This window comes from Rissa tridactyla, chromosome 9, assembly GCF_028500815.1.
Source record: "Rissa tridactyla isolate bRisTri1 chromosome 9, bRisTri1.patW.cur.20221130, whole genome shotgun sequence".
NCBI classification, from domain to species: Eukaryota; Metazoa; Chordata; class Aves; order Charadriiformes; family Laridae; genus Rissa; species Rissa tridactyla.
Window position 1 is genome coordinate 43477840 of NC_071474.1, and position 25101 is coordinate 43502940.

At 55.6% G+C, this 25101-nt stretch overlaps 2 protein-coding genes across 4 annotated transcripts; both read right to left on the reverse strand.

The window, feature by feature from the left end:
- Nucleotides 1-3118: 3118 nt before the first annotated feature.
- CNGA2 (cyclic nucleotide gated channel subunit alpha 2) lies at nt 3119-10009 on the reverse strand. Its single transcript, XM_054214464.1, has 6 exons — nt 9623-10009; nt 9317-9427; nt 8240-8410; nt 5784-5891; nt 5237-5343; nt 3119-4542 (listed from the first exon to the last, which is right to left on the reverse strand). The coding sequence occupies exons 1-6, from the start codon at nt 9733-9735 to the stop codon at nt 3119-3121; spliced, it is 2034 nt and encodes a 677-aa protein (XP_054070439.1). The 5' UTR covers nt 9736-10009.
- Nucleotides 10010-12735: 2726 nt separating this feature from the next.
- On the reverse strand, nt 12736-24675 carry FATE1 (fetal and adult testis expressed 1). 3 transcript variants are annotated; one of them, XM_054214481.1, is made up of 7 exons: nt 24594-24675; nt 20994-21300; nt 20257-20423; nt 19456-19532; nt 18201-18362; nt 15422-15500; nt 12737-14971 (listed from the first exon to the last, which is right to left on the reverse strand). In XM_054214481.1, the coding sequence occupies exons 2-7, from the start codon at nt 21187-21189 to the stop codon at nt 14840-14842; spliced, it is 813 nt and encodes a 270-aa protein (XP_054070456.1). In that variant the 5' UTR covers nt 21190-21300; nt 24594-24675; the 3' UTR covers nt 12737-14839. The 3 variants fall into 3 exon arrangements, with proteins under 3 accessions (XP_054070457.1, XP_054070456.1, XP_054070455.1); XM_054214480.1 differs by lacking the exon at nt 24594-24675 and adding an exon at nt 22396-22534; XM_054214482.1 differs by lacking the exons at nt 18201-18362; nt 24594-24675 and adding an exon at nt 22396-22534 and having other exon boundaries at nt 12736-14971.
- Between the last annotated feature and the right edge of the window lie 426 nt (nt 24676-25101).

Genomic DNA, 25101 nt, shown 5'->3' on the forward strand with positions numbered 1-25101 from the left:
GGGGAACGGTACATACCGAAACCACCTGTAAAACGGGCAGCAGCCCACGCTGCATCTGCTGTGCCCCGTGTCCCCCCTGCCGGGAATTTAGGCAGCTCGCAAGTGCAGCTGTGCCATCGTGCGCTTCTCTCCAACATCTGCCTGTCCTGCTCACTGGAAAAAAATCACGGAGCTGCTGCTAATTTCATTAGCAGGCCCGTCAAGCGGTTCATCAGTCTATGATTTCCTGGCTTGCCGCCGCGAGGAAACAAGCGGGATCTACTCTGAATTCGCAAAGCCATCCTCTGGGGTAATTTGTCTGAAGGCTTAAAGTTTCCCCGAGTGGATTATTATCTCGGATTAAAACCGGGGGAGGGAGTATTTTTTGCCTTTTATTTTTTTTTTTTTTTTCCTGGAATAAACCAGAATATCCCCTAAACTGCCAGCAGCTCCCCAGTTAAGAAGTTGCCCTATCCCGGAGACAGGCAGGGGGACAGGGACACGCTGTCCTGGGCCACCCCTGCTCCGCAGCAGCAGCGAACCAAAGCCCACCGGCTCCCAACGTGCCCCCCCCACCCCCCACGAAGAGGGGCAGGGATGGGGTGCGTGGGGCCGGCAGAAGGGAACGGGGTGGGGGGGGGTTGGGGGTGACGGAAAGAGGCTCCAAGGAGCTGCGGCTCCATGGGGAAACGCTCAGGGCTGCGCTGCCGAACGCTGGGCTCCCCGCAACCTGCGGGGAAACACGGGTGGTCGCGAAGCCCCCAGCCCGCAGGGAGGGGGCCGCGACCGGGACCGCATCCAGCGTCCCCCCCCCCCCACCCCCGCCCCGCAGCCCCGGGTACCGCGGCCGTTCCGCGGCTGACAGCACCCTCTCCTGGCTCCCTCGCCGCATTCCGCAGGGCGACAGCGGCGGCGGGGGGGGGGGGGGGGGGAATGGGATGCTCTGCTCTGCCAGCCCGTCCCCTCCCCGCTTGCCGCAGGCAAAGAACGAGCCGCTCCTGAATTTGTTCAGGAGCCATAAATCATAGGGAAGGGGAAAGCTGGGAGGCAGGGATCGCGGTGTTAAGAGGGAAAAACAGAACAGAACCACCTCATCTTCCGCCAAAGTCATCTTAACGCTAAAAATTAAACAAACAAACAAAAAAACAAACCACAAAACCCCCACACCAACAAAAAACCCACAACACAAACCCTACTATTTCATTTAGAGACAACAAAAAAACTTTCTTCCCCCAAATTCTAATTTTGGTAACCTAACCCTCCTGCCCCCACCAATCCCCAAAAGCAAGACCATGACTATTAAAATGGAAAATTCTCATACAAAATGAAGAGATGCAGTCTTACGTTGGAGGGAAAAAGAAAGGACAAAGCAAATACCCTCTGTCTTCCACCATGAAAGTTTCCGGGTTGATACATGTCACCCCATTACTTTAGCCAAGCTATTGGCTGAATTTGACCTGGATCATTAATTCCTCCAAATTTCCCTTCTCCACCAAACGTTATCCTCCTTGGAAACCAGCGCCAGCCCAACCCATGGACCCAGTGGGCAGGAGGAAGAGGTCCCAGATGCCTACACACGGGTCAGGGCAAGGTACGGGACATAAGCAAGAAATGAGGTTGCATCCCCCAGTCCCAGCACAGTACTGTTAGGCACGGGTGGCATTACTGCTTGTGCTGAGGTCACTTGCAGGGTTTTGGTGGCCTTTCCGTCACTGTACCCCTCACCAACAAGCTGCTGGCACCGTGGAGCCCGCAGGGCTGCAGCACAGGCTGGCGGAGCTTTGCCGATGCACACGATGGTGCCACGTTTTCACCTTCACGCATGTCCCCGTGGCTCTGCTGCTCATTTCTCCTCCAGAAGGCAACTGGCCTGCAAAGCTCCAAAACTCCCACTGGGTACGGGAAAACCTCCTGCCTAAGAAAATAAATGTGTTCTGCGCTCTCTCTGAGCTTCCCACAGCAAAGCAAATACAGGCACAGTTGGGTCCCACCACTGCTTTGTTCCTTAAAAACATGTCATTTCAGTCAAACCCTTCCTGGCACATCTGGCTGTCATTAGATAGAGGAGAGAGAGACAGTTACTGTCTTCCTTCTGCACATAGACAACAGGCGCTGTCAGGCCAGCGAGCCGCAGTCTTTACCTCTGCATTGTACTTGTCATCCAAGACATCCATAACCCAAATGGAAATCACGCTGCCTTCGCCGCGGGAGGGCTTGGGAATGCCGTCCCTCAGGAAGGTGCGGTGCTCGGGGTGCTGAGCTGCCCCCACCAGCTGCCATTTGACAGCACCAAATACAGCCGAAGGGAAAAGAGAGGCAGGCAGGCAGGAGGACAGCAGCTGCCTGCCCTTCCAGCTAGATGTCCAGCCTCCGTGTGGGTGGTGGAGATGACCTAGGTAGTGACACCGACCCAGACAAGCCTCTCCATTTGCAGACGTAAGAGGCACAGATTGGGCTGTCTTAGTTGAGTTTTGGTGTCTTGCAGGTAAGGAGTCTCTCTGTGCAGACTGGGTGCCTGCAGACACTCAGTGGAGACCATTTACCTAAAGTGAGTTATAAAGGCTGAGTCCAAAACGCATTTTTAAAACATCTGGCTTGTGTTTTGGTCTTTCTCGTTAGGGTGGTTTTGTTATCTCCAAGGAATGTGGTAACTCCCAAAGCCCTCTCCCTCCTTGGTCCCTGTGTGGATGGGTATGTGGCACATGGCAGGTTTTGTCCACTGTGACTTTGCGTCTCCTCAACACACATGGGAGGTCAGCATGTCCAAGCACCCCTCCATGCAAGGTTCATGTCCCACCTTCTATTAAGGCAAACAGGGGGAAGGCAGTGTGATGGGCACAGACCTTTTGCAGAAGCTGGAAGGAAATGATAGCAGTGGCATTCGCCATTCTCCTCTTTTTAGTGATCCAAGTCCAAGGTCTCAGATCAAGGCAACAAGAGAAGGGACAGGCCGGAGGAGGAACTAGGACAATCACTTGACTTGGAGACATCTCAGGAGCTGCCATCAAGGCAGTGGCAGCAGCAATGCTGAGGACCTGAGAGAAGTCCCTGGCAAGGCAGCCACAGGATCTGCCTTGTGAAATAGCAAACACTGCCTCAGCGCAAGGCCAGACACCATCTAGCTGACCTCTGCACCGCCTCATTGCGTCCCACCAGATAAAGCTTTCTCCTCATCCTCGAGCAGACTGTCTGAGCCATCAGAGAAGAAGTCCTCCAGATCCTGCTGCCTCATCTGGGACTCCAGAACAGTGATGCGTTGCTTGAGCTTCATCTGGGCATCATTGTACTCTGTCAGGAGCCGCCCAAAGCGGGTGTGCAGTGTGTCCAGGTTCAAGGCCAGCCTGTCCAGCTTCTGCTCCACACTCTCTTCTTCCGTGCTTGCCTCTGCAGCTGACTCATCCAGCAGCCCTTCCTTGATCAGGATCTCCCGGCCACGCTCCTCCAAAACCTTTTTGGCATCAGGATACTCTGTGACTGCTTCCATAAGATCTTCCTTTGACAGGCAGAAGAGATCAGAGTAGCCCAAGCTACGGATGTTGGCCGTGCGCCTGTTGCCCATTTTGCTCCCCTTAATGTTGAGAATGCTGATCTCACCAAAGCAGCCTCCTGCAGTGAGCAACGCATACTGTGTGATTCCGTCATCTGCCACCACAGCCAGTTTCCCCTCCTTAATGATGTACATCTCTTTCCCAATGTCTCCTTTCCGGCAAATGTAATCCCCTGGGCTGAACACCTGAGGGCGAAGCTTCAGCACCAGCTCCACAAGTAGACCTGCCTCACAGTTCTGGAAAATCCTCACCTTCTTCAGTGTCTCCAGGTGAACGTTGATGGCAATCTCTGCCCTTAACTTATCAGGGAGATTCTTGAGCACTTCCCGTTCGTCTACTGCCTTCTTGTTGGTCCACATGTAGTCAAACCACTTGATGACTTTGGTTTCCATGTCTTTGCTCACCTTGCGGAACTGCATGTAGTGTTTGATGGCATCAATTTTTGCCTGGAACTCTGCCCTGGTGGCATTCATGTTGGATATCATGGATCCCACATTCCCTACAATCGTGGCAAAGATGAGGACACCGATGAGGAAATCAAAGATCACGAAGAGGTACTCCTCATCACGCACAGGGGGAGGGGTCTCTCCAATGGTAGTCAAAGTCAACGTAGACCAGTAGAGACAGTAGACGTACTCCCGGGTAAGGTACCCATATTCAGGGTCTGTGATGTTGGGATAGACCCACGTGTCCTCTCCAAAGCCTATGGCCTTGGAGATGGCATAATAAATGCACGCATTCCAGTGGATGATGACCAGGATGTAAAGAACCAAGTTGCTAATGCGGAAGATGTTGGGGTGACTGGTTCTGGTCTCAGTCCTATCAAAGAACTCAAACATGCGGGAGAAGTGCAGCAGCCTGTTGAAACGCAATTCAGGGCGGTGCAATCCCACAGCAAAGTATGCCAGGTCTGTGGGCAGGATGGAGAGAACATCCAGCTTGAACTGTAAGGTGTGGATGTAGTTATCCCGTAACTTCTTCAGGTCCTTAACCAGGAGGCCCTGTTCCAAGAAACCTAATAGTGAAGCAAACGATACAATTAACTTGGCTTACATTCAACTCTCTCGCAGGCTTTGCAAGCGCTTCTGAGAAACATTTTACGGTACGCCATGCACACGTGTGCGTATACACATGGGGTCATACAAATATTACCAGTTCCACCCGGTCTACTCAATTTACAAGCTTTTGTTGTCACTCAAGCCCTTCATTTGGCAAAAGCCACCTAAAGATATCACTTAGGGATTTACTCTGTTGCCGTGAAGAAATGGGGACACAAAAGGTTTCCATCGTCCAGATCATGAATTATTGCAGTTCCAACAGAAAATGTACAGCCACCTGCCGCATTCGGAGAACATTAAATTCTACCATTTTTCCATGTAGATAATTCATTAGCTGAACTGATGCAAAATCAGAGATGCAGACCTTCAACTATGCCCAAATACTAATAGTAATGCAGGTAATTTTGTACAATTATTCAAAGGTGAAGTTGAAAGCTGGGATGATTAATCTTTCACTCTGAAACTTACTCCATTTCTCAGATCTTTTAATTAGATTCTTTCTCTAGAGACTGCTTCGTACTAGCGAGTGCTAAGGTAGACAAAACCCTCTTTCTAATGGAGGTGTAGATTAGGCCTCTCCCTGGCAGCTCATCTCCACTTTTAGGGGATTAAAGCAAAGCCCTCGCAAGCCAGGATGCTGCTTCTGCGTACCTGTGCGCAGGCGGATCACTATGTCCCCAATGTAGATAGAGTCCGAGATGTAGTCTAACACCAGCCAGAGGACAACATAGGTCTTTTGCAGGTCACTGAAGCAAGCCCTGGAGGAAGGGCATAAAATAGGTTGGTGAGACCAACAAACCTCCGTGTCATCTCCAACTATTACAGCTGAATATAGGCTGAATCTGAGGCTCCTAACTCTGCCACAGAGCTTGGGCACTTGCCCTTCTTCGCCTAGAAATTAAAACCCCCTTCTCTGGAAAATCTGCCCTCCCTTGACCTAGGTAAAGCAATGTCTTGAAACCATCTCCCAAATGCACCTTGCAGCTTTACCCCGAAATCGTGGTCTTTTCCGACCAGGGCGTGTTGGATGCTGTGCCTTTGCACGGCAGAAGTCACAGTGATAGCGGGGCTCCCTTGCCTTCAGGTTCCCGCCAGCCCCAGCACCACCCGTGTCAGTTGTCTGATCCTGGCTGGGCCATGACAACCAGGGGAACAGGAGGATTAGAGGAGACAGGGACCCCACAACCTCCCAGCTCACCTGGCTACGAGCAAGCACCAGTTATAGAGGACAGGAACGGCAATGACAGCCAGCCAATGGTAATACCAGTCCCCTGCAGGGTCCACCACAAAGATCCACCATTTCTTCCTGGAATCAGAGAGAAGCCAGAGCTGGCAATGTAAGGCTAATGGGCTAAACATAGAAAATAGGGTTGGAAGGAACCATCCGAGCCACATCCTTCATCCCTTGCACTAGACTGGCTCCAGCTGCAGCTTGAGTGCCGGTCTGCGAGCTAAAATGAATCCCAGCAGTGCTGAGCAAAAACGTCCAGCACCATTGAAGCTCCTTTATCCCCAAACTTGGGCTCAGGAATGTACCAGAAGAGGAAACTGTAGGATGGTAAGGCAGAGCAGGTGGCCTACATGCACACAGCATCCCAGTGGCAGAGCCAGAAACAGATGTATGGAAGGGGGTGATCAGAAAACTTCTCGTTCCATGACATTGCCTCTCCCAGATGAGGGATGGATTGGTGCCAGACAGATCTTAAGAGAAGATTAATTGGAGCAGGAAGGAAAGCGCGCTGCAGATCAGCAGGAGCACCAGGACGGGATGCCCAAGCCCCAGAGCAGCGAGGCGGGGGGCAGCTGGCGTTGCGAGGCTGCCATCGCCACGCTGCTCGCAGCTGCCTGCCCGCAGTCTGGGGTCCAGCCTTTGAACCGCTCCCAAGTGTTTGATCCCGCTCGTCTTGGGACTCTGAGATAAGATGCGCGTGCTCCAGTTGCCAGATCTCACTGGAGAAGCCGGGGAAGAGAAACTCTGGAGCTGGGCTGATAGGCTGAGCTGCTGCAGCCTGGTAGGGCAAAACTCCTTCTTCCCCCTCCCTCCTTCCCTCCCTTCCAGCTTTTGAACGCGCAAAAACTCCCTCCAGTGATAGGAAAAAAACAAACCCACTTGCCAACAGATTCCCTGTGCCCACCCCACTGCTTCTGACAGCTTCAAAAGCAAAACCTCTGCCTTGAAGTCTCCTTCCCCAGCGGCACAGGCAACGGCACCCGCCATGCCCGGAGCGTGGGGACCGGCACTCGGCACCAAGCCAGAGGCGATCCTCCACATTCCCCCTGGGTACAGCCACAGACAAGCAGGTTGTCCAGCCTCCCTGTTCAAAGCACTTATCTTTTGCTCAGAAAGTGTGACTTTCATGTTTTTTTGGGGAAAGGGACTCTTTGCAGGAAGCACCGACTCACCTGCAGCCATCCTGTACCGGTGTTAACACCCACGAGCACCAATAACCTCAATAACGGTGTTAATTACATTGGTAATTTCAGCTTTAAATCACCGGCGCTGCCCGCGGCAGGTGGCCAGAGTCCCTGACATTACGCTGATCGTGGGGCCAGGGCTGGAAAACCAGGGCTCTGGGTTAACCGAGGAAGAGGGAATAGTCATCTGCCTCTTCCCGAAGGCTCTGCACCCAAGCCTGTGCAAACAGCGGAGGCTCCCACGGCCGCCAACAGCAGCTCACGTTCGCAATTACCAGACTTGGGGCCTCTCCTTACCTGTGTGGAGCTGAGGACCTGGAAAACAGCAAAAGTTACCACCATCTCCCCGGAAACCTACTGGCACCGAGGAGCATTTTCACGGCACGCTTCAGCTCCCTCTGATAATTAACAAGCTCCCCTTAACCTCACAGGTTAGAACATTTTTTTTTTTCCATGACTACTAAAAGACCCAGATACAAGGCTCAGATATTCTTCTCCTACAGAAAACAATCATTTTTTGGTGGTTTAATTACCATGTCTAATGCTAGGGTCCAGAGTAGTCCATGAGCTTTGCCCTTTAATTAGCCAGCAGAAGAAAAGCCAGGTTATTGCTTTTCACCGGGAGTGTGAGCTGAGGAGATGAAAGGGCTGGGTTTGAAAGAGCCTTTTCAGAAAGCTGCCGTCACAGCTCCTGCTCCTGGGGGGGGCACAGGCAGCAATGGCAGTCCCTTCATCTCCCTTCATCCTGCAGCTGGTGAATGAGACTGGCAAATCCCACGCGTTCGTGCTTGCTGGGGTCTCCTGGGTGGAGACCCCGCATCCCTTGGCTTGTCCCCAGCTGAAGGTGTATCTCTGTACAGACCCAGGGCTGGCTCCAAATGCTGACCCTGGTGTTGAACTGCTCTGAAAACAGGGAGATCTGCCAGCTGTCACGAGCCACGCAATGTGTGTTTCCTACCAGAGCATGGACCAGGGGAGAGAAGACCCCACAGGTGAGGGACAGGCCAGCTCTTTTCCACGGGGACAGACTCCAGGACAGACAACAGCCCGGCAAAGCCATGCTGGTGGCCAGGACAGGGGGTGGAGAGGGCAAGGAGGACCCTTTCCACCACTGCATCCTACCTCCCCCCTTCCCATCCCCATCCACCTCAATCAACCATCACTGCTGGGAGCCCCCGAGCACCGTGCACGGCTGACCTCCAGCCAAAGATGGCTAGGGCCACAGGGAAGGGACCCTACTTTTTGTTTTCCTCCTCGGTCTCCTCGTCCTCTAGATCGTTGCCAGCGCCTGCAGCCGCTGCCTGGAGCTCGGGGCCCTGGAAGCGCTCGAGGAAGGGGTCTGGCCTTTGCTGCTCCTCGTGCAAGCTCTTGCTGGCCCAGTCCCTCAGCACCAGCACCAGCCGGGCTATCCTGGACAGGGGAGAGAGGCAGAGTCAGGAGGTGTCTGTGGAGCACGGAGAAAGCAAAAGCTTGAGAGGAAGCAGAGCGGGGCTATGGCTGAGAAGAAAACTCTCACAGCTCCCTCTCAAGCTCAAACATTTCCTTTCCCCCCGTGTAGTGATGTGCGGGACCAAGAATATATGAGTAAGAGAGTCCCACGGCTCCTTCCCCAGCTCCTGCTGCCATTCCCACAGGGACACGAGGAATGTGTGGGTGACTGGGGCAGAGTGAGGCTGCTGGCAAGGGAAAGGAGCCCCCGAGGTGATGGAGCCATCCCCTCCCACAGCCCTCTTCATGGGCATTGGGGCACCCAGAGCAGCATTCACAGACACTGGTCCCTGCAACCCTTGAATGCCATAGAGAATCATAGAATGATTCGGGTTGGAAGGGACCTTAAAGATCATCCAGTGCCACCCCCCTGCCCTGGGCAGGGACACCTCCCACCAGACCAGGCTGCTCAAAGCCCCGTCCAGCCTGGCCTTGAACCCCTCCATGGATGGGGCAGCCACAGCTTCTCTGGGCAACCTGGGCCAGGGGCTCACCAAGCTCGCAGTAAAGAATTTCTTCTTAATATCTAATCTAAATCTCCCCTCTTTCAGTTTAAAACCGTTACCCCTCATCCTATCATTACACTCCCTGATCCAGAGTCCCTCCCCATCTCTCCTGTAGCCCCTTTAAGTTCTGGCAGGGGCTCTAAGGTCTCCCCGGAGCCTTCTCTTCTCCAGGGTGAACCCCCCCAACTGTCTCAGCCTGTCCTCACAGCAGAGGTGCTCCAGCCTATAGTTGCAGGGAATCCTGACCCCACACAAGTCCGCAGTGCCAAAGCCAGGCACAAAAGGCTTGGGCTCACCGCGGGCTGGTGGCATGCACAGGTACCTGGCCAAGGCTCCCCTGCCTTGGAAAGCAGAAGCAGCCGGCTGCTCCCCCTGAGCCAGGGGAGCCCCTCTCTGCAGCTCTGAGGAGGTGTCATCCTGGGTTGAGCAGGTCCTGCAGTGGGGAAAAGGGGGGGTCACAGCCACACCGTGCCATCGTGGCACCTACCTACAGCCAGAGGAACTGGAGGAAGCAGGCAGCTGGGTTTTGGCATCGCAGCCCTTCCCATGCCAGGTCTCATCAGACACACGGAGCTGGCCCTCCCCTCCCCTGCCCCACCGCTGCCTCCCTCAACCAAACCAGCCTGACCTGCTGCTGCTGAGCCCTGTCCCCTCCGTGTCACCCTCTGCTCTGGCTTGGGCGGGTGGGCAGGGGTGGTGGTTGGCCGGTGAGCTCTGCAGACCATTACTCTTGGCCGTCATCCTCCATGTGAGGAGACTGCGGGCACACACCCTGCCCCAGAGACCTGCAAAGAGCAGAAAACAGCCACAAGAAGAGCCACACAGGACACGTCATGTGGTTCGAATGCAGAGATACAGCATGGGAAGACAGAGGGTCAAACCCCACAGGATGCTCCCACCCCATGTTTTCCACCACCAGCCGTCACTGATGCTGTAGTAAGAGCCCCGCAGAGCATTTTGCCCTCCCCAGGAGGTTCCACATCTGCCCGTGGCCCATGAAAGATGCTCTCCTCATCGTTCAGGCTCCTCCACCATTGCCGGGGCAACAGCATCCCCAGCGAGCCGTGCCATAACAACGAGCCCACAGCCCTCGGCACCTCTGCCAGCCCAAGAACAAGAAAATAGACTCATAAGGGATGTAAGCGCAAGGCCAGCCCTGGCGGGGAGATGCTGTCGTGCAGCAGCACAGGGTAGACTTTGCCTGTATGAAGGTGTTTCCACCCGAGCAACGGCCCTCCTTCCCCAGGGCACAGCAACCTGCTGGTGGTCTGCCCAGCGAGCCCCACCTCTCGCCACAGCAGAAATATCCCCTGTGTTGGAAATTAAGGTCTGCTATTTAAAAATACCATCTGGTTTTATAGAGGGCAGCAGAGAAGACCCTACGTTAATATGCAGAGGCTGCTGTGGAGCATTTAAGTGTGGGATTTCTCCAGGATTTGATTATCTAAAAAGCAAGAGATGCCCACGGGGCTTCCCCAGCATCTCATGCAGCTCTCACTGCTCTGCTGCACCCTAGTGAAAAAAGCACCTCGCACGAACACAGACCTGCACATGCACAGACAAAAAGGCGCACAGGCATTGCCCAGCCCTGCCTAGACCACATATTCCCACCCCGTCTGCTCCCCCCATACCTGCAATGTACAGACGAGGCAGGTTCCTGGAGATGACACGCTGGTGCTCTCGCGCAGTGCAGCCCACGGCCGGGGCTCTGCCTGGGGGAAGGCAATGCCTTGTGCACCTCTGCCAACACGCACAAAGACCACATCCACGCCGCAGGCACAGGGACAGTCACACGCTCCCAGCTGAGCCACCTCCCCGGGGCAATGGAGCCGCTGCCGAGAAGCCACCAGTGTCCACTTACGAGCCTGGCGTCCCCTGAAGCCTTCAACGCCTGGCTGCTGCCTAACGCGGGCTAGCAGGGGTGGCTGGGGAGCATCCCTCCCCCGGGCTGTCTCCAGAGCACTCAGGCTTTCAAGGCAAACCCGGCACAAGCGGAGCTGCCCACGCTCCTGCCCTTGTCCCCTGCCCAAGCAGAGAAGCAGGCAAGGTGGCCGGGTGGCACCCCGGCAGTGGCAGAGGGGTCTCCGCGGCACACGGGGAGGATGCACACGCGCGTGCCCCTCTGCCTCGTCACATCACTACAGCACGCCCATCCCCTGAGCATCCTCGACGCCCTGAGCAGCAAAGCGCACTTCAGAGGAGTTAACAGCAGCCAGCTTTGTGTCCAGGGGATGAAAGGGGAGGAGGGAAGCACGCTGCTCAGGGATGCTCCATTTCCCTACCCACGCGTCCCCGTCTCCCTCTGTCACCTCCTCGGTGGCTGGAGGGACCCCAGACATCTCTCAGGGCAGAGCCCGGCTGGAGAGCGCAGCCGTCTTGAGCAACTGTGTGTTCAGCGGCTCCTGAGTCCCCAGCAAACCCTGGGGAAGTGTCACTGCCCAGGCGGGGACAGGCACAGCCGACCCCGAGATGGGCTCAGGTCCTGCCGCAGGAGGGGACGCACCGGGATTGCCTCCCGAGCCCCCTGCTTCTGCTCCCTTCCCAGCCCTCTGCCCTAGGGAAAAACAAAGCTGGTGACTCCATCCCTGCTTCACAGGCTGTGCCACAGCTACTGCCACGATGGAAAGTTTGCAGGAGCAGCCACATTTTAACACCCACCCATCCAGTTCCCTCTTCTCACGCTAAGGGAGCAGAAGACCAGATGTGCTGCTCCGGAGTCCCGGCACAGAGAGCTGCAGGAGATGGAGATGATCATGAAACACATCTTTCACCAACTTCTGCCCTTGTATTTTGTTCACAAAGCTATTCTAATAACCGGTTAGCAAAAAAATTTGCATCCCCAGGGCAATAAGGAAGAGGTTAATTTTTACCCTCTTCCTCCAGCCACTTGGGGCAGCTGAGGCCGGATCAGTTCCTGATGGGCACATGGAGCCCTGCTGTGTGCAGGGCTGATCTGAAAGCGCCAGCACCTGGAGTCCCTTCTCTATCAAAGGTTTCCCCTTTTTTTTTTTTTTTTTTTTTTTACCTTCAAAGCCTTAAATTCCACTTGTTCTGATCTCCCTGAAAACCTGGACAGCAGAGAGCCCGAAGGAAAAAAGTGGATTTTTTGGAGCCCTGGACTGGGCTGGCGGCAGCGTTGGGTGCTGCCTGGGTGAGCCCCCAGCAGCGAGGGATGTGTCACCTTGCTCTTGTCCCCACGCCACAGACCCCGGCACTGGTCTCGCAGACCGGCGGCAGCGGCACGTGCCCCACTCCCACCTCTCCTTTCGCTCCCTGCCTGCAGCCGCCTTCAAAAAGCGACAGGAGACTCCAGGGGCTGCTTCCTGGCAGCTCCCGCACACCATATCACACAAGACGCTTTGTTTTCCGTGCACATCGCTGTGGCAGTGACCCCAGGAGACACCCAGCCCTGCCACACGTGCCGCGCTGGGACAAAGAGCCAGGAGGAGGAGGCAGGGAAGAGAAGAAGGAAATAAATAAAAGCATCGCACCCCAACAGGGACAGCGTTAACCAGAAACTCTCCTCCTCCAGATCCCCCCACAGCCGGGACGGCTGGCAGGCGTGTTTTACACCAGCGGGCCAAACAGCCTGTAGATCTAGAGGTGCCAGAAATCCAGCATCCGATTAAATAAGAACGCGTGGCTGAGACATCCAGCACCAGGTCAGAGTCCTGCTGCCAAGGGAATAAACCTTACCTGTTCCCATCCACGGGGAGACCAGGATCAGACTCCACGGTTGGTAAAAGAAACACGTCCAGAACACACGGAGTTTATTAAAATACGCATTTTATGTGTCAGCGTTTCCAGATTTACACCAGGATTTATGCCATACATAAAAGTCCTATCGTATTCCCTCCAACCTGCCAATAATTAGCCTTTGAGAACACATGCAGTTTGACCACCTCTCCTCCAAACATCTTCAATCCACACTTCGGAGGCGGTGCATCCCCCAAAGGGTCAGCCCTTCTCCCCCTAAAATACAGCTTTAAAAAAAAGAAGAGACACCACAAGCTTCCTCCAAAACATGTTTGCAATTCTCAGAGGAGAGAAACCAGCCAAACGATGTACCTGCTTTCCTGGCAGCCCCTTTATGCACACCCGATGTGTAAGGTCCCCTGGTCACCCTGACCACGTTCCCTGAGCCACAGGCCACCGGAACCACCCCTGCACCAGTGCTCCCATCCCTCACAGACCCCCTGCCAAGCCCACCACGCCATCCTGGCTCTCATCCCCAGTAAATCTCAGCGCCTCTCCTCAGCTCAGCTACCAGGCACAGGTTCAGACCTGCAATTACTTGTGGGACATTTATTTATTAGTCAACGTCCAGCTGCCAGATTTACAGTCACGGATGCTTGATGCGGTTGCAGGCAGAAAACACCCGGGCATCCATGTCTGTAAATAAGACATTGGGACACCTGGATGACCTACAGACCCAGTTACAATTACTTACAGGTGGAACAGAGAGGTCCTGTTAAGCCAATGCCAAAACCTGCCCCCAGAGCCTGCAAGCACAACTCCAGCAGACGCGCTGGATGAACCACCAGAAGTGCCTCAAAGTCACCTCAGATCTAAGTGTTACTGAACTCCACAGAAGGAAAGAAACTGCAAAGCTGTTGAACTGGGCTTGTTTTTAGCTAAAGAGCATCTGGGCCAAGAATTCCCCTCACCTGCACTCTTGCACCATCGCTGAAGTTACAGCTTGGCAGCAGACCTGGGAGCGATCCTGCCCTCTGGCATTGGCAACCTAACAAATATTTGCTGCTGCCCAAATGGGCAATTTTCCATGGCCTGTCTGGTGCCATCACTGTTGGTACAAGGTCTTATAGTCCAGAGAGTCACCACGGGGAGTTTTCCCATTTAAATCTCTCTGGGAAAGAGCCAAGTCTCTGGACAAGCCCAGACCTCAACAACACTATTACAGTCACTTTGGATCTGAATATTTGCAAAGCCGCTGCTGAACCACCTCCAGCGGGATGGGAGCCGAGGAGACAGTGGCACAGCGGCGGCTGCAGCGATGGGAGCTCCTGGCTCCTCCAGCTCCATACCTCCCACGGCAGTGGCTACAGCACGGGAGAACCTATGGCAGTACCACCTCCACCAAGGAACAGTTGCACACGGAAGAAAAGAAAACCCACCAGCAGTTTGAAAACACTCAACCACTCTACACAAGCTTTTGGGGTGGAAGATGAGGAACAGACCACAGCAATTGGCTGAGGACTTTTGTGGGGTCAGAACTGAATTATCCAAGCTGGGACGTGGTCAGGCGACTGGTCCCACCACAGTCTAAGACTGTAACAGGACTCCATGCCCGCGAACACACAACACCTTGGTTTTACATCTCCTCTGGCAGACAGACCAAGGGTCAGGGGGTCTCCCATTGCTTTGTGCAGGACGGACACCCCTGTGTACCAGCCACCAATTTCTTATGAGACCTGGGCTCTTCACAGCAGCTTCCCACACTAGCACTGACCCCGTCAAACGTGAGGGTGGTTGCTCGTGTACACTGAGCATTTGCAGCCACAGCCCAGCCCTGGGGCTACGCCTGTCAGGCCATACTCCTCGTACCCCACCTCTCCCGGACACCCCTCTCCAGCTGCTGTGGCATGAGGTCCAGCTTCATTGCGTCCCGCACCCACCTCCGATGCTAGACCATGGGAGAGGGATGGCCCCTTCATCGTGATCAGGGCCTCAAGGACACCGATCCTCAAGGGCCTACAGCGCAAAAAGCGGGTCAAGTTAAGAAGAAACATGTCGGTTTACTGTTTGCAAGTACGCAAGCAAGGATCCTCTCCCTGCCCTCACCCACCCTGACAGGGTTGGCCAGGGGAGGTTGGGGCACGGGAAATCATCTCCTCAGCCAGAGCCAGGTGTTGATGAGGCAGGCGGAGATCAGGACGGAGTAGACCAGGGCTTCTTTCTGCCGCCAGGCGTTGCACTGCTCCTCCAGCACGCAGAGCCTCTGCGAGATCCTCGTCAGCTGCAAGGGAAGCAGCGGGGCCGCTGTCAGCCCTGCGGCAAAGTGCAGGACTCCAGCGACAACCCAGCAAGGCATGGAAGGATGGGAGCTGCCATCACCCTCAGGTCCTCCTCTTCTAGAGCAGCAGCTATCTCGGTGTGGGAGAATTAGGAGCAGTACCGCAGCCCCCGAGAGGATGCTCCAGGAAAAGGTCCTTCCCATCAGAAGGGCATCTGAGCCCTCCACTGCCAGCATATGGAGGGGTCTGGTGGTCTCCTGCAGCCTCAGGGTAGGAGCTTGATGGCTCAACGCACACAGAAGTCCTCCCCTGCCCCTCCATTAGCAGTATCAGCCAGGACTAGCTTGGCAACACCAGCCCATTAGGACTGAGCAACAGAGCCCTGGAGCCTCCTCTCCCACCCTCCTATGGCTTTCCCAGGAAACATTCGCAGCCCTTCACCCCCATCTCACCTGCTTTCGCATTGCCGCCATCTCAGCCATCCCGACCTCCTCCAAGGTGCTCTCTGGGGCTGGGCCGGCCTCTTGGGAGCTGGGGGAAGAAAAACAGAGATGCAGACGGACAAAAGCTGCTCGAGAGAAGCAATTGCCTTCCCCCACACCGCCACCAGGACCTGAGCCATGCAGGTAGCGTGTGCATGCCCGGGATGTGCTCTCTGGGTGCAGCATCAGGAGAGAGGACCTGCGCCTGCACAGCATCTACTCATCTCTTGTTAACCCCCATCATGCACATTCGCACCCCTCCACCACGCACCCCGTAGTGATCACAACGGAACATACAGCACATGCCATGGCAGACAAGAGGGAAAACGCATGCTTGTATTTCTTTAGAGGTCCAACGGAGAGAAAATATGGTATTTACCGAGCATCCATTCTCTATAGTCACAGGAATTCATTGAGGGATGGATAAATCATCTTTAGAGCCAGCCAGGTAAATACGGATCACAGGGCCAATGCCGAAATGGAGGGATGATCTCATTTACACCAGCAGGTGAGGATCCTGCTGGTGGGAAGCAGCCATCAACTGGGGGGAGCTATCTGAGCAAATGCATCAGCCAGCAGAAAAGGGTCTGTGTTTGCCGAGACAAGGGTTTGTTCCTCTCCTGTACTTCCAGATACCACAAGCTCACTTTCCCCACCCCCCTGACAAAAAAAAAAAAAAAAAAAAAAAAAAAAAAGGCATCACTTTTTGCTCTTATAGCAAATTTTACCTGCAACTTGAAACACAAACAAGCAACCCAAGCACGCACCACTTCCTTCCATCCCTGGAAACAAAGGGGCCGCCGCTGGGATTGGCTGCTGCTCTGGCAGAGGCAACACAGACCGTGGATCTCCAGGGGATGCCCTGGAGACACAGCCTTGCCGCAGGGCCCACAGCCCCCAGCCACAACATAAAGTGGATCCGCAGTGAGACAAACCAAAATTGCCATGTTCGGTCTGTTGTTCCTATCATCATCAGCCACTACAGCAGGTCTTCTAGAATCAGAACCCCTCTATGCACACCAGTAACTCGCTGATACCATACGGGTTAATGAGCGTCTAACACCACCCCTTCGGAGATCTCGGGGAGGGTATTTATTCCCGTTTGCAACATGATGTTGATGTCGCTGAAGACAAGCCAGAAGAGCATGCGGCGATTCAGTGAATCACTGCCTGAAGGTACTTTTGCGAGATAACACCTCCACGTAACGGAGCTGTGGTGAAAAATGAAAGTCGCAACAGAAAGAAAATCCAATTTCCCCCAGCACAGAGCCATTAAGAAGGGACGCGTCCTGCAGCTTCCGACTGAAAAATCCCAGTCGATACCGGTGAACGCCCTTTAGAGTAGAGCCTAGGAATTACCTTCCGATGACTCATACCCTTCAAGAGGTCACTGTCAGGCAAATATTCCAGTCTCTGCCCAAGACCAGACTTTTCTTTACTAAAATTTCAGGACAAACAAGTCAGCTCAATCTTTTGTTTGTTTGTTTGTTTCTATTGTGGCATAGGGGTACAAAGCTGCCGTACTGAAGACATACCGTACGCATCCGAACCGATGCAAAGGACCAAGAAGAGGCATTTCAAGGTGGCTGGCTTCAAAGGGACATCGAGACCTGGGCAAAGGCCCAGGACTCACCTTGCTGTGTTACAGCAGCTCCGTGAGCTACCACCTCTCATGGTACCATGGCCCAAACCTACTACTGCCGATGGGAGGAGGGAGAAGGTCTTAACGTAGCCACTAACCACATCTGTTGGCATGCCCAGACTTTTTAAAAAATAAAAAAAAAAAAAAAAAAAAAGAAAAAAGTGACATTTGAAGACAGTCAGCCTACTGTGGTTAAAAGCAGGGTCATCGCTTTGCATTGTCCGCAGACAGAAGCCAGCTCTGCTGCCTGCACCTCTGCGCCAGCTGGGGAGGGAAGGCAGCATGTGCCACTGATGGCACCGATGATGGATGCTCGCCCTCCTCCCTTTCCGCCTGCAGGCTTTGCTCAAGGAGAAGTCGAAGTATTGAGATGTTCCTCCCGGTGCTCAGCAGCCTTAGAGCAGTGGGGACACCTTAAGGCTGCAATGATGTCTTTAAACATGTTGAATTTACTGCACTTGCTCAGGTAAGAGTGTGGTGGAGGTAGTTGCTCCAGCACATCTGGAGAGATTGAGGTCACTGTGTACCTGCTCCAGCGAGCGCGCAGGCGTACAGCACCCTGCCCACAGGCACCGGCTATGGGACGAGTAACTCGGTGAAGCCAGTTCGTGGAAAAGGTTAATTAAGAACAACCAAGACACAGCCAAGGGTGTTGGGAGCCTGCGGGAGAGGGTGTCTCAGGGACAGGACCTGGGTCAGGCAGCCCGTTCTGGATTCTGATTCCCTTCACACATTTCTCTCCGTCAGGCTATCAAGGCACGCATAAAAATTAGTACTTGCTTAGCAGTGAGGAGCAGCTGAAAACCCAGCAACGTCACAGGCGGCGTTCGATCACTTGGGGAGCCCAGGGAACCGGTGTTAAGCTAAGCGGGAGAGACGAGCCGGGCTGGGTTAGCAGGGTACACCCAGGCTGGCCGCACAGGGCACTCCTGGGCCAGGCACCCGGAGCTGGTGGACGGGACAGGACAGGACAGGCGAGGAGGAGAGTCTGGAGCCATCCTGCTCCTGCGCCACACAGCCTGCGGTTGACAGAGCTCGTGCCTCAGCAAGGCAAAGGCAAGTCCTTGCAGAGTGACAGAGAAGTGGCTCGAGACGAGGCGAAGTCACCTGGACGGCACTGGGTCTTGCAGAGAGTTCTGGACGCGGTGGAAGAGCACCTGGCCCAGCTGGTACATGGTTTGGAAGATGTTCTGCATGGAGTAGATCCTGCCCGCCTCCGCGAGGAGGGGGAGCGGGGCACTGCGCGCGGGCAGGGGACACACGTCTGGCCTGGGGTGCACACAGAGTCACGCCTGTTATTTCCTGGCCTCGTACAGCGTCGGCATAGCCTGGCGTTTGGCAGCGCCCTTCATCCCTTCAGCAGCTCCAAGCATCTCTGGGCAATGCTATCAGCACTCAGACGCCCGCGTCACCAGGTGGGACAACCCCCACCAGCAGCCCCCAGGCTCAGAGGCAGTCGCCTGACTCTTCTGAAGCTAACCATGGCTGTGTGATCATAGAACCATAGAGTGTGTTGGGTTGGAAGGGACCTTTAAAGATCACCTAGTCCAACCCCCCTGCAGTAAACAGGGGCATCTTTAACTAGATCAGATTGCTCAGAGCCTCATCAAGCCTGACCTTGAATGTCTCCAGGACAGACATTCCAGGAGAAGATCACCAGACCTTCACCAGCTGCTCTCACAGGGGTTGCAGAAGGCAGCTCTCCTGCCACCCAGGACAACCCTGGACTTTTAAGGGGAAAGGTGGCTCTGCCCTGGGATTAAGTTAGAGACAATTTCTCCACTGGAGAGACTCTGGAGCCCAAAGCCATGAGCAGAGGGTCATTATCACCATGCTACTGCTCACAAGCTATGCTCAAAGAGCTGAAAAGCAAATATGCTCTCATCCCGCCCTGTCTGGAAGGCACCACAAGTTTCAACAACCCTTGTAGAAACCCGGTTAAGCCCTGGTGCCTTGCTTGCCAGCCGTCACTTGCCCGTAGCCCCCAGCATTGGGCCATGCTGGTGCTGGAGCAGGAGAGCACATTGCAAAGCACTGAGAGGAAGATGGGCAGAGTCAGGGAGACCAGGAGAAGCCAGGGCAAGCAGTGAGGTCTTCTTGGCCCAGTGGCCAGGTAAGGACCGACAGCGCTCCCAGCCTGCTGCGAGAGGGGACAAGTTCTCCCACGAGCATCTCAGCAGACAGCTCATCACCCTGGGGACCTTCAACGCTGCCTGGCACAAACCTCTCTGACACCAGAAGCCTTGCCCCAATCTGGACACCCCCCCACCTTGAGGCAGTGACACCAGAGAGCATCAGAGCATCACGGACGACGGGAGATGCTGATCCCCACCCGCTCCGGGCAGCTTTGACTCATGCTCACCGCTCATGGCTGTACAAGGCTAGTTGGGCACAGTCGCTTGGAGTCCTCTCTCGCCGCGACCTGCTGCTGTGATGGCCCTGTTGGCATCAAACACAACCGCATTAGCGCAGAGACCCTGCACAGGGTGAGCCCAGCCCCATGGTCTGTAGTGCCAGGAGCCCACCTGCATGGAGAAAGCACTCCCTGGTGGGAGTAATGCTCCACCATGAGCCCCAACGAGCTGATGGTGGAGCGGGTGGGGAGACATGGTCAGAGCAGGGTGAGGGTCACCATCAAGGACCCTCCTGATCTGACCTCTATTCGGATCAAAAATCCTCAGCTTAAGGCATCCGGGAATGGCTCTTGAATCTCAGGGAGGTGAAAGCCCTTGAGAAGGCAGACCAGCAGGTCCAGCAGCCAAACCAAGCCTTTGCCTGCCCATGTCAGAGTCCTCTCTTTGAACTAGTTTCACACAAGGTTAAAAATCTGTCATCCAAGAGAAACAGTGGTTGAAAAGGGGCTTCAAAAGCAGCAGAAGGAGGTTGTGGGGGGGTTGCACCTACCTCAGCCTATCTCCTGCTCACAAAATGCAGTAAGAGATCTGGCTTGAACTGATGTCCCAGCATGTAGGTGTGTTCTGGTTATGGGACAGAAAAAATTCCACCACCCCTACACCCTCACTCCTAGGACCTCTTAGGACGAGACAGCACTCCTGAAGATGAATTCTGGCTTGGGCTGATAACAGACCTCTGGAGAAACCCAACGCTAGTATTGCTCCCCCTTCCCACCACAGGCAACCCCTGTCGGCTCTCAATACAGTACCAATCGTCTGCGTTTCTGGGAGTTTGATCTGCTGTCTCCGTGCAGAAAAGGGAGCTCCCTGAGGTGGGTGGGCTGCGCAGAGGAGTCCGGGGACATGTGCACCACGACAGAGGGGACCTTTCTTTGCTGGTTCAGCAGGATGGGCCTCAAACTGGCATCTGATATTTCTAGAGAGAGGAAAGAGGGAAGAATTAAACCAACATGAATGCCCTCAGGACAGGAAAGAAGAGCGAGCCGCTCATGTAGGAGAACCAACCCTGTGTCTGTTGTTACCAGACGTACATCAAAAACCACGTCCCACAGGTGCGAGCAGCAGGACAGCCCGGAGAGGCATGGACTGGAAAGCAACCGGATGCATTGCTCCAGGAAAACAAGGTTTGGGAGCTGTTTTTTGAAGAGACGGGGCCAGATGTTTCTGCATCCCAAAGCAGGGACCCTACCAAAGGTCAAGAGGGAACTGGAAGAGATGTGGAGGGAGACGCTTCCACATTTTGCTCCTCACCTTTTGGAGCTAAGACCCCTCCTGCCTTCTGTTGGTCACCTTTGCCCACCTCTCCGCAAGCATCTCTCCACTATCCTGCCCTACCTTCCAGAAGAAAGCTAACTACAATATCTGCCCCTGTCCTCTCCTCTTGCAAAGCAAACCACTGGGGACTTTATAAAGGGATCCTATTCCCTAGGATGTTGTAGAGCCCCACCAACCTTCAGCCACCTCAAAAGACAACCCAGGACATTACCTGCAAGAGAAATCCTATCAGGGATGTGCATCCGAAAGGAAGGAGGGACATCCTCTGTCACCGGCTCCTTATCCACAGGGCTGAAGCCATCTGCTACCTTCAGCCTGTTGGGAACCTGCATCCTTTGATTGATGGCTTCTGTGAAGAGCAGGTCACAGCGGACTCGGTTCAGGTCCAGTCCCCAAAACGGCCACATCTTTTTTTTTTTTTTATTATTTCCTCAGATTTTTTGAGCACCCTGGGGTTTCACACAGAGGAGAAGAAAGCTGAGCGAAAGCGGTAGCAAGCAGCTCTTCCAAACCAGCACCTGCACGGGGATAACACACGTGGTATAAGACAGCTAAAATACAGCCAGAAACAACCTAAAAGACAGACACCATCAGAGTTGTCCTGGAGAAAGGGGTTGTTCCACGAAGCCCAGATGGTGGGAGCAAGGGGCTGCTGCGGGTGGGAATTCCTGGCTGGCAAGGTGAGGAAACTCCTACGTGTCCTGGGAGCAAATCATGAGCTTAGCACCCATTGCCTCAATTCATAGCAAAGAAAGGACAATAGTTCAGCACACCAGTGGGAGAAGAGCAGTTCAGCGTACCCTAAAAACTAGTGGGGAAAAAAAATAATAATATTTTCCATACAGAAGTAAAGTTTTTTGGAGGGCTGGGAGCACATTTTTTGCGTTCATACACCTTTGGGGAAAAAATTAGGTTTTCTAAAAACAAAACACGACTTTTGGTGATAAGATTCCAGGTTACCACAGGAAAAACTGAGCGCCGGACCCTTTCTCCACACACGCTTTCACTGCAGTATCCCCCAGGGCCATACCCCATTCCCCACCCGATCCAGCACCCGTCTCCTCGAGTGACCGGTGCCAAGGTGGAGTTTGCCCCAAGCAGAGCTGCCAGATGCTGAACCCTCCTCCCAGAGGAGAAAGAAAAGCACACATCAGCTCGGCCAGGCCAGCGCCGGCTCGGCTCTCTCCCAGGAGGGGACCGGCACCGAGGAGGACACAGTCCCCAGCTCTCGCTGCTCCTGGGGCAGCCGACAGCAGGAGCAGGACATGGGACACGGACACTCCCTAGGCCTTTGCAGCTGCTCAGGACACACAACTGTCCCGTGCCTCAGTTTCCCCTTTGCCAAGTCCCGGGGCTTTGAGAAGCCCTCTGGGGCCACAACGTCCCAACGCTTTCACTGAGCAATGCGAGCAGAGGGCAATCAATGTATATTTTTGAGAGAGGAGCCCCCAAAATAACCACCTTCCTGGCTCCCACTCTTTATTCTTTCTCAAAAAGCTGCAGCCAAGGAGAAAACCCCAAAAAGCGAGGGCTGCTAGACCCCAGACGGACCCCAGCGCTGCCCCAGTGTCCCACATGCACGCACAGCCCCTCCGCACCCTTCTTACTGTCACCTTTTGAGCTCGCCATGCCCAAAAAGGTCCCCCTTTGCTTCCAGGTCAAAATCTCCACCGTAAGAGGGACCACCTGCCCCAGCACAGCCCAAACAGCCAGAGGAAGGAGAGGTTTTTCCTCTTCCAAAGCTCAAGAGGGTGAAACGGGAGGAGGCGAGCGAGCGGGAGCGTGCAGGGGCCCTGCCTTCTTAGATCACGTCCGGGGACTATATTTAGCCGCCGGGTCTCTGACGCCGCGTTTCCAGCCCACCAGGCTGCTCCCCGCCGGCAGCAGCCAGGGCTGCCCCCCACCACCCCCCTCGCTGCTGCTTCTCGGGGTGCTTCGGACCCTCTCGCCTGCCCCAGCCCCCTGCCACCCCCTGGGATAACACCCAGGGAGAGGGGAATCCCTGGGGAGCAGCACCACCTCCCAAAGCCCGAAGGACCACGGGAGACGCGGCTCTCGAGCCACCGATCCCGTCCCCTGCGGCAGCCGGGCCCTGTAACGCCAGGAACACGAGGGCGGCAGAACCGGCTCCACGTCCGCAATAACCAGCGCTTCCAGTGGTCACCTGCCTCACGCTGCTCTCTGCTCCTCCTCTGTCATTAAAAACCTTTTAATTAGAGAGACACAAATTTGCCCGGCATCAGCCGCGGCCATTTCCTGCTCCCAGCCGCGCAGAGATGAGATCCCCGTCTCCGCAACTGGGTCTGCCCCAGAGGCGCTGCCGGAGACATGGTGTGCGGGGGCACAGCAGCCCCCCTGCTGCCCCACACCTTCTCCACCACCCGGCCCAGACCCAACACTGGCACGGGTGACACCAACCCACGGGTGACACCAACCCACAGGTGACACAACACACCTGCACCCCGCTTCTCCCCAAAACCTCAAAGAAAGAGGATTTTTGCAGGAACCCCCCAGCTCGGGAGCGGGGCAATAAGTCCTGGGACGGTCCCAAAGCGGTGTCAGTCCAACGGGAGAAACCTGTGTCAGACGCCCAGCCCCACAACCCAACCACCGTGGAGACCATCAGGTTTCTCCTTCACATTTTTGATGCTTTAGAGGAGCAACCGCCCTGTGTTGCTTTCTCAGCCTGCTCTCCGGGAAACCAGCATATATTAATAACAATAAATCTGGAGAGGGCAGACTGGTTCATTTTGTAATCACCTGTGAAAGCGCTGCAGCTCCCAAAGAGCAGAGGGAAGGGAGGGGAGGGAGAAGCAGGCTCAGAGACACTAAGCTATTAAGAAGAGAGGAAAAAAAAAAAATAAAAAAAATCATCTGTCAAAACCCATAAGAACAAAATGCTTAAGTGGCTGGATTTCCTCCTTTAACTTTCTTTAGGGCTTTTTCTAGCTATTGCCAAGCAAACCCCTCCTCGCCGGCGGAAGAAAACCGCTTCTCAGCCTCTGCTTTGGCACTTCTCCTCCCATTTGCAGCGACGGGGAATTTCCGGCACACTTAAGCCCGGGAGTAAGTAGGTTGAAGACCCGCAAGCCAGGAAAACCTGCCCTGGGGTGGGAAACCCCACAACCTCCCTCTCCCCATCCCTCCCCAGGCCAGGATGCTCCATAGCTCCGTAGGAGGCAGGCGGGGGTACCAGCCCGGTCCAGCACCCCCCCGTCCCCACCTCCCAGGATGGGGTGCTGGGGGGAGCAGCCCTCTGCTAGAGGGCCCGACCCCGCTCACGGCTCTGTCCTTCAGTTTGGGGCTGTACGTTGTCACGACAGGGAAGGGAACGGGGTTTTGTCACCTCCTGCCGCCCGCCGCCGCCCCCAAGCCGCAGAGCCGGGGCGACCCCTCCGCCCCCCGCGTCCCCTGGGCTCGGCCGAGGGATGCGCTGAGGAGCGGAGCACCAGGGACCCCGGACGCAGCACCCCGGCTCTGACCACGGCGTGGGGGGGGGGGGGGGGGGGGCGTGGGGGGGGAAGCGGAGAAACTTGGGCCAGGGGACACGCGTGAGAGGAGCCCCCCACTCGCGGGGTGGGAGGAGGGACGGGAGCGGGGCTGGGGGGCGGCTCCGGGACACGGCGGGGTGGGGGGGGGGGTCTCCCATGCCCTCCCGGTGCGGCATCCCGCCCCTCGTCCCCCAGGGTCCCGCTGCCGGACGCGCTCCCCCGCCGGGGCCGCCGGCAGAGCCCCGTCCCGTTCCCGGCACCCACCGGCTTTGGGGCTGGCCGAGCCGGGGCGGGGTGGGGTGGGGAGTGGGGGCACTTACTTTTTATTTTTTGCAGTCCAAGGCTACCGTGGGACCTGTAAACAGCCGCGCCCGCTGCCAGCGGGGGCGGATTGTCCCCGTCCCGCCCCCCCCGGCAGCCCGCCCGCCGCCCTTAAAGCCGCAGCCGGGCTAATTAACGAGCTCATCAGCGCGGCGCCCCCCCGTGGGCAATGGGAACACCCCCGCCCTCCCCGGGCAGGTCAGCCTCTCCCAGCACCGACCAAGTTTGCCGGAGCGAAGGGATGGCTCTTGCCAGGGGTAAAACCGGGGGACAGAAGCAAAGGTTGGGGCATCACCCCCCCGGTCCCCACGCACAGGGGCGTTCGCAGGGAAACCAACCCAGGCTGCCAGGTGAGGCCTCAGCCCACCTCCTCTTGGCACTGCCCCTGGCAGCCCCAGCCCCAGCATGTCCCTGTGCCACCCTGGCAGCCCGGGCAGGAGCGGAGATGGCGGCCATCCAAGCGCCGGGCTGTGCCAGAGCTCATCTCTCCTGCCTCTCAGTGGAGTA

What these genes read in the sequence shown, in the direction of transcription:
- FATE1 (XM_054214481.1), bottom strand. Translation starts at nt 21,189, where the DNA reads ATGTGGCCGTTTTGGGGACTGGACCTGAACCGAGTCCGCTGTGACCTG. An exon ending in CCCAGAAACGCAGACGATTG is followed by an intron (nt 19,533 to 20,256) that starts GTACTGTATTGA and finishes TGATGCCAACAG; the next exon opens with GGCCATCACAGCAGCAGGTC. An exon ending in GCCTTGTACAGCCATGAGCG is followed by an intron (nt 18,363 to 19,455) that starts GTGAGCATGAGT and finishes TGTGCACCCCAG; the next exon opens with GCCAGACGTGTGTCCCCTGC.
- CNGA2 (XM_054214464.1), bottom strand. Translation starts at nt 9,735, where the DNA reads ATGACGGCCAAGAGTAATGGTCTGCAGAGCTCACCGGCCAACCACCAC. An exon ending in ACAGGGCTCAGCAGCAGCAG is followed by an intron (nt 9,428 to 9,622) that starts GTCAGGCTGGTT and finishes TCCCCACTGCAG; the next exon opens with GACCTGCTCAACCCAGGATG. An exon ending in ACCGAGGAGGAAAACAAAAA is followed by an intron (nt 5,892 to 8,239) that starts GTAGGGTCCCTT and finishes CTCTGATTCCAG; the next exon opens with GAAGAAATGGTGGATCTTTG.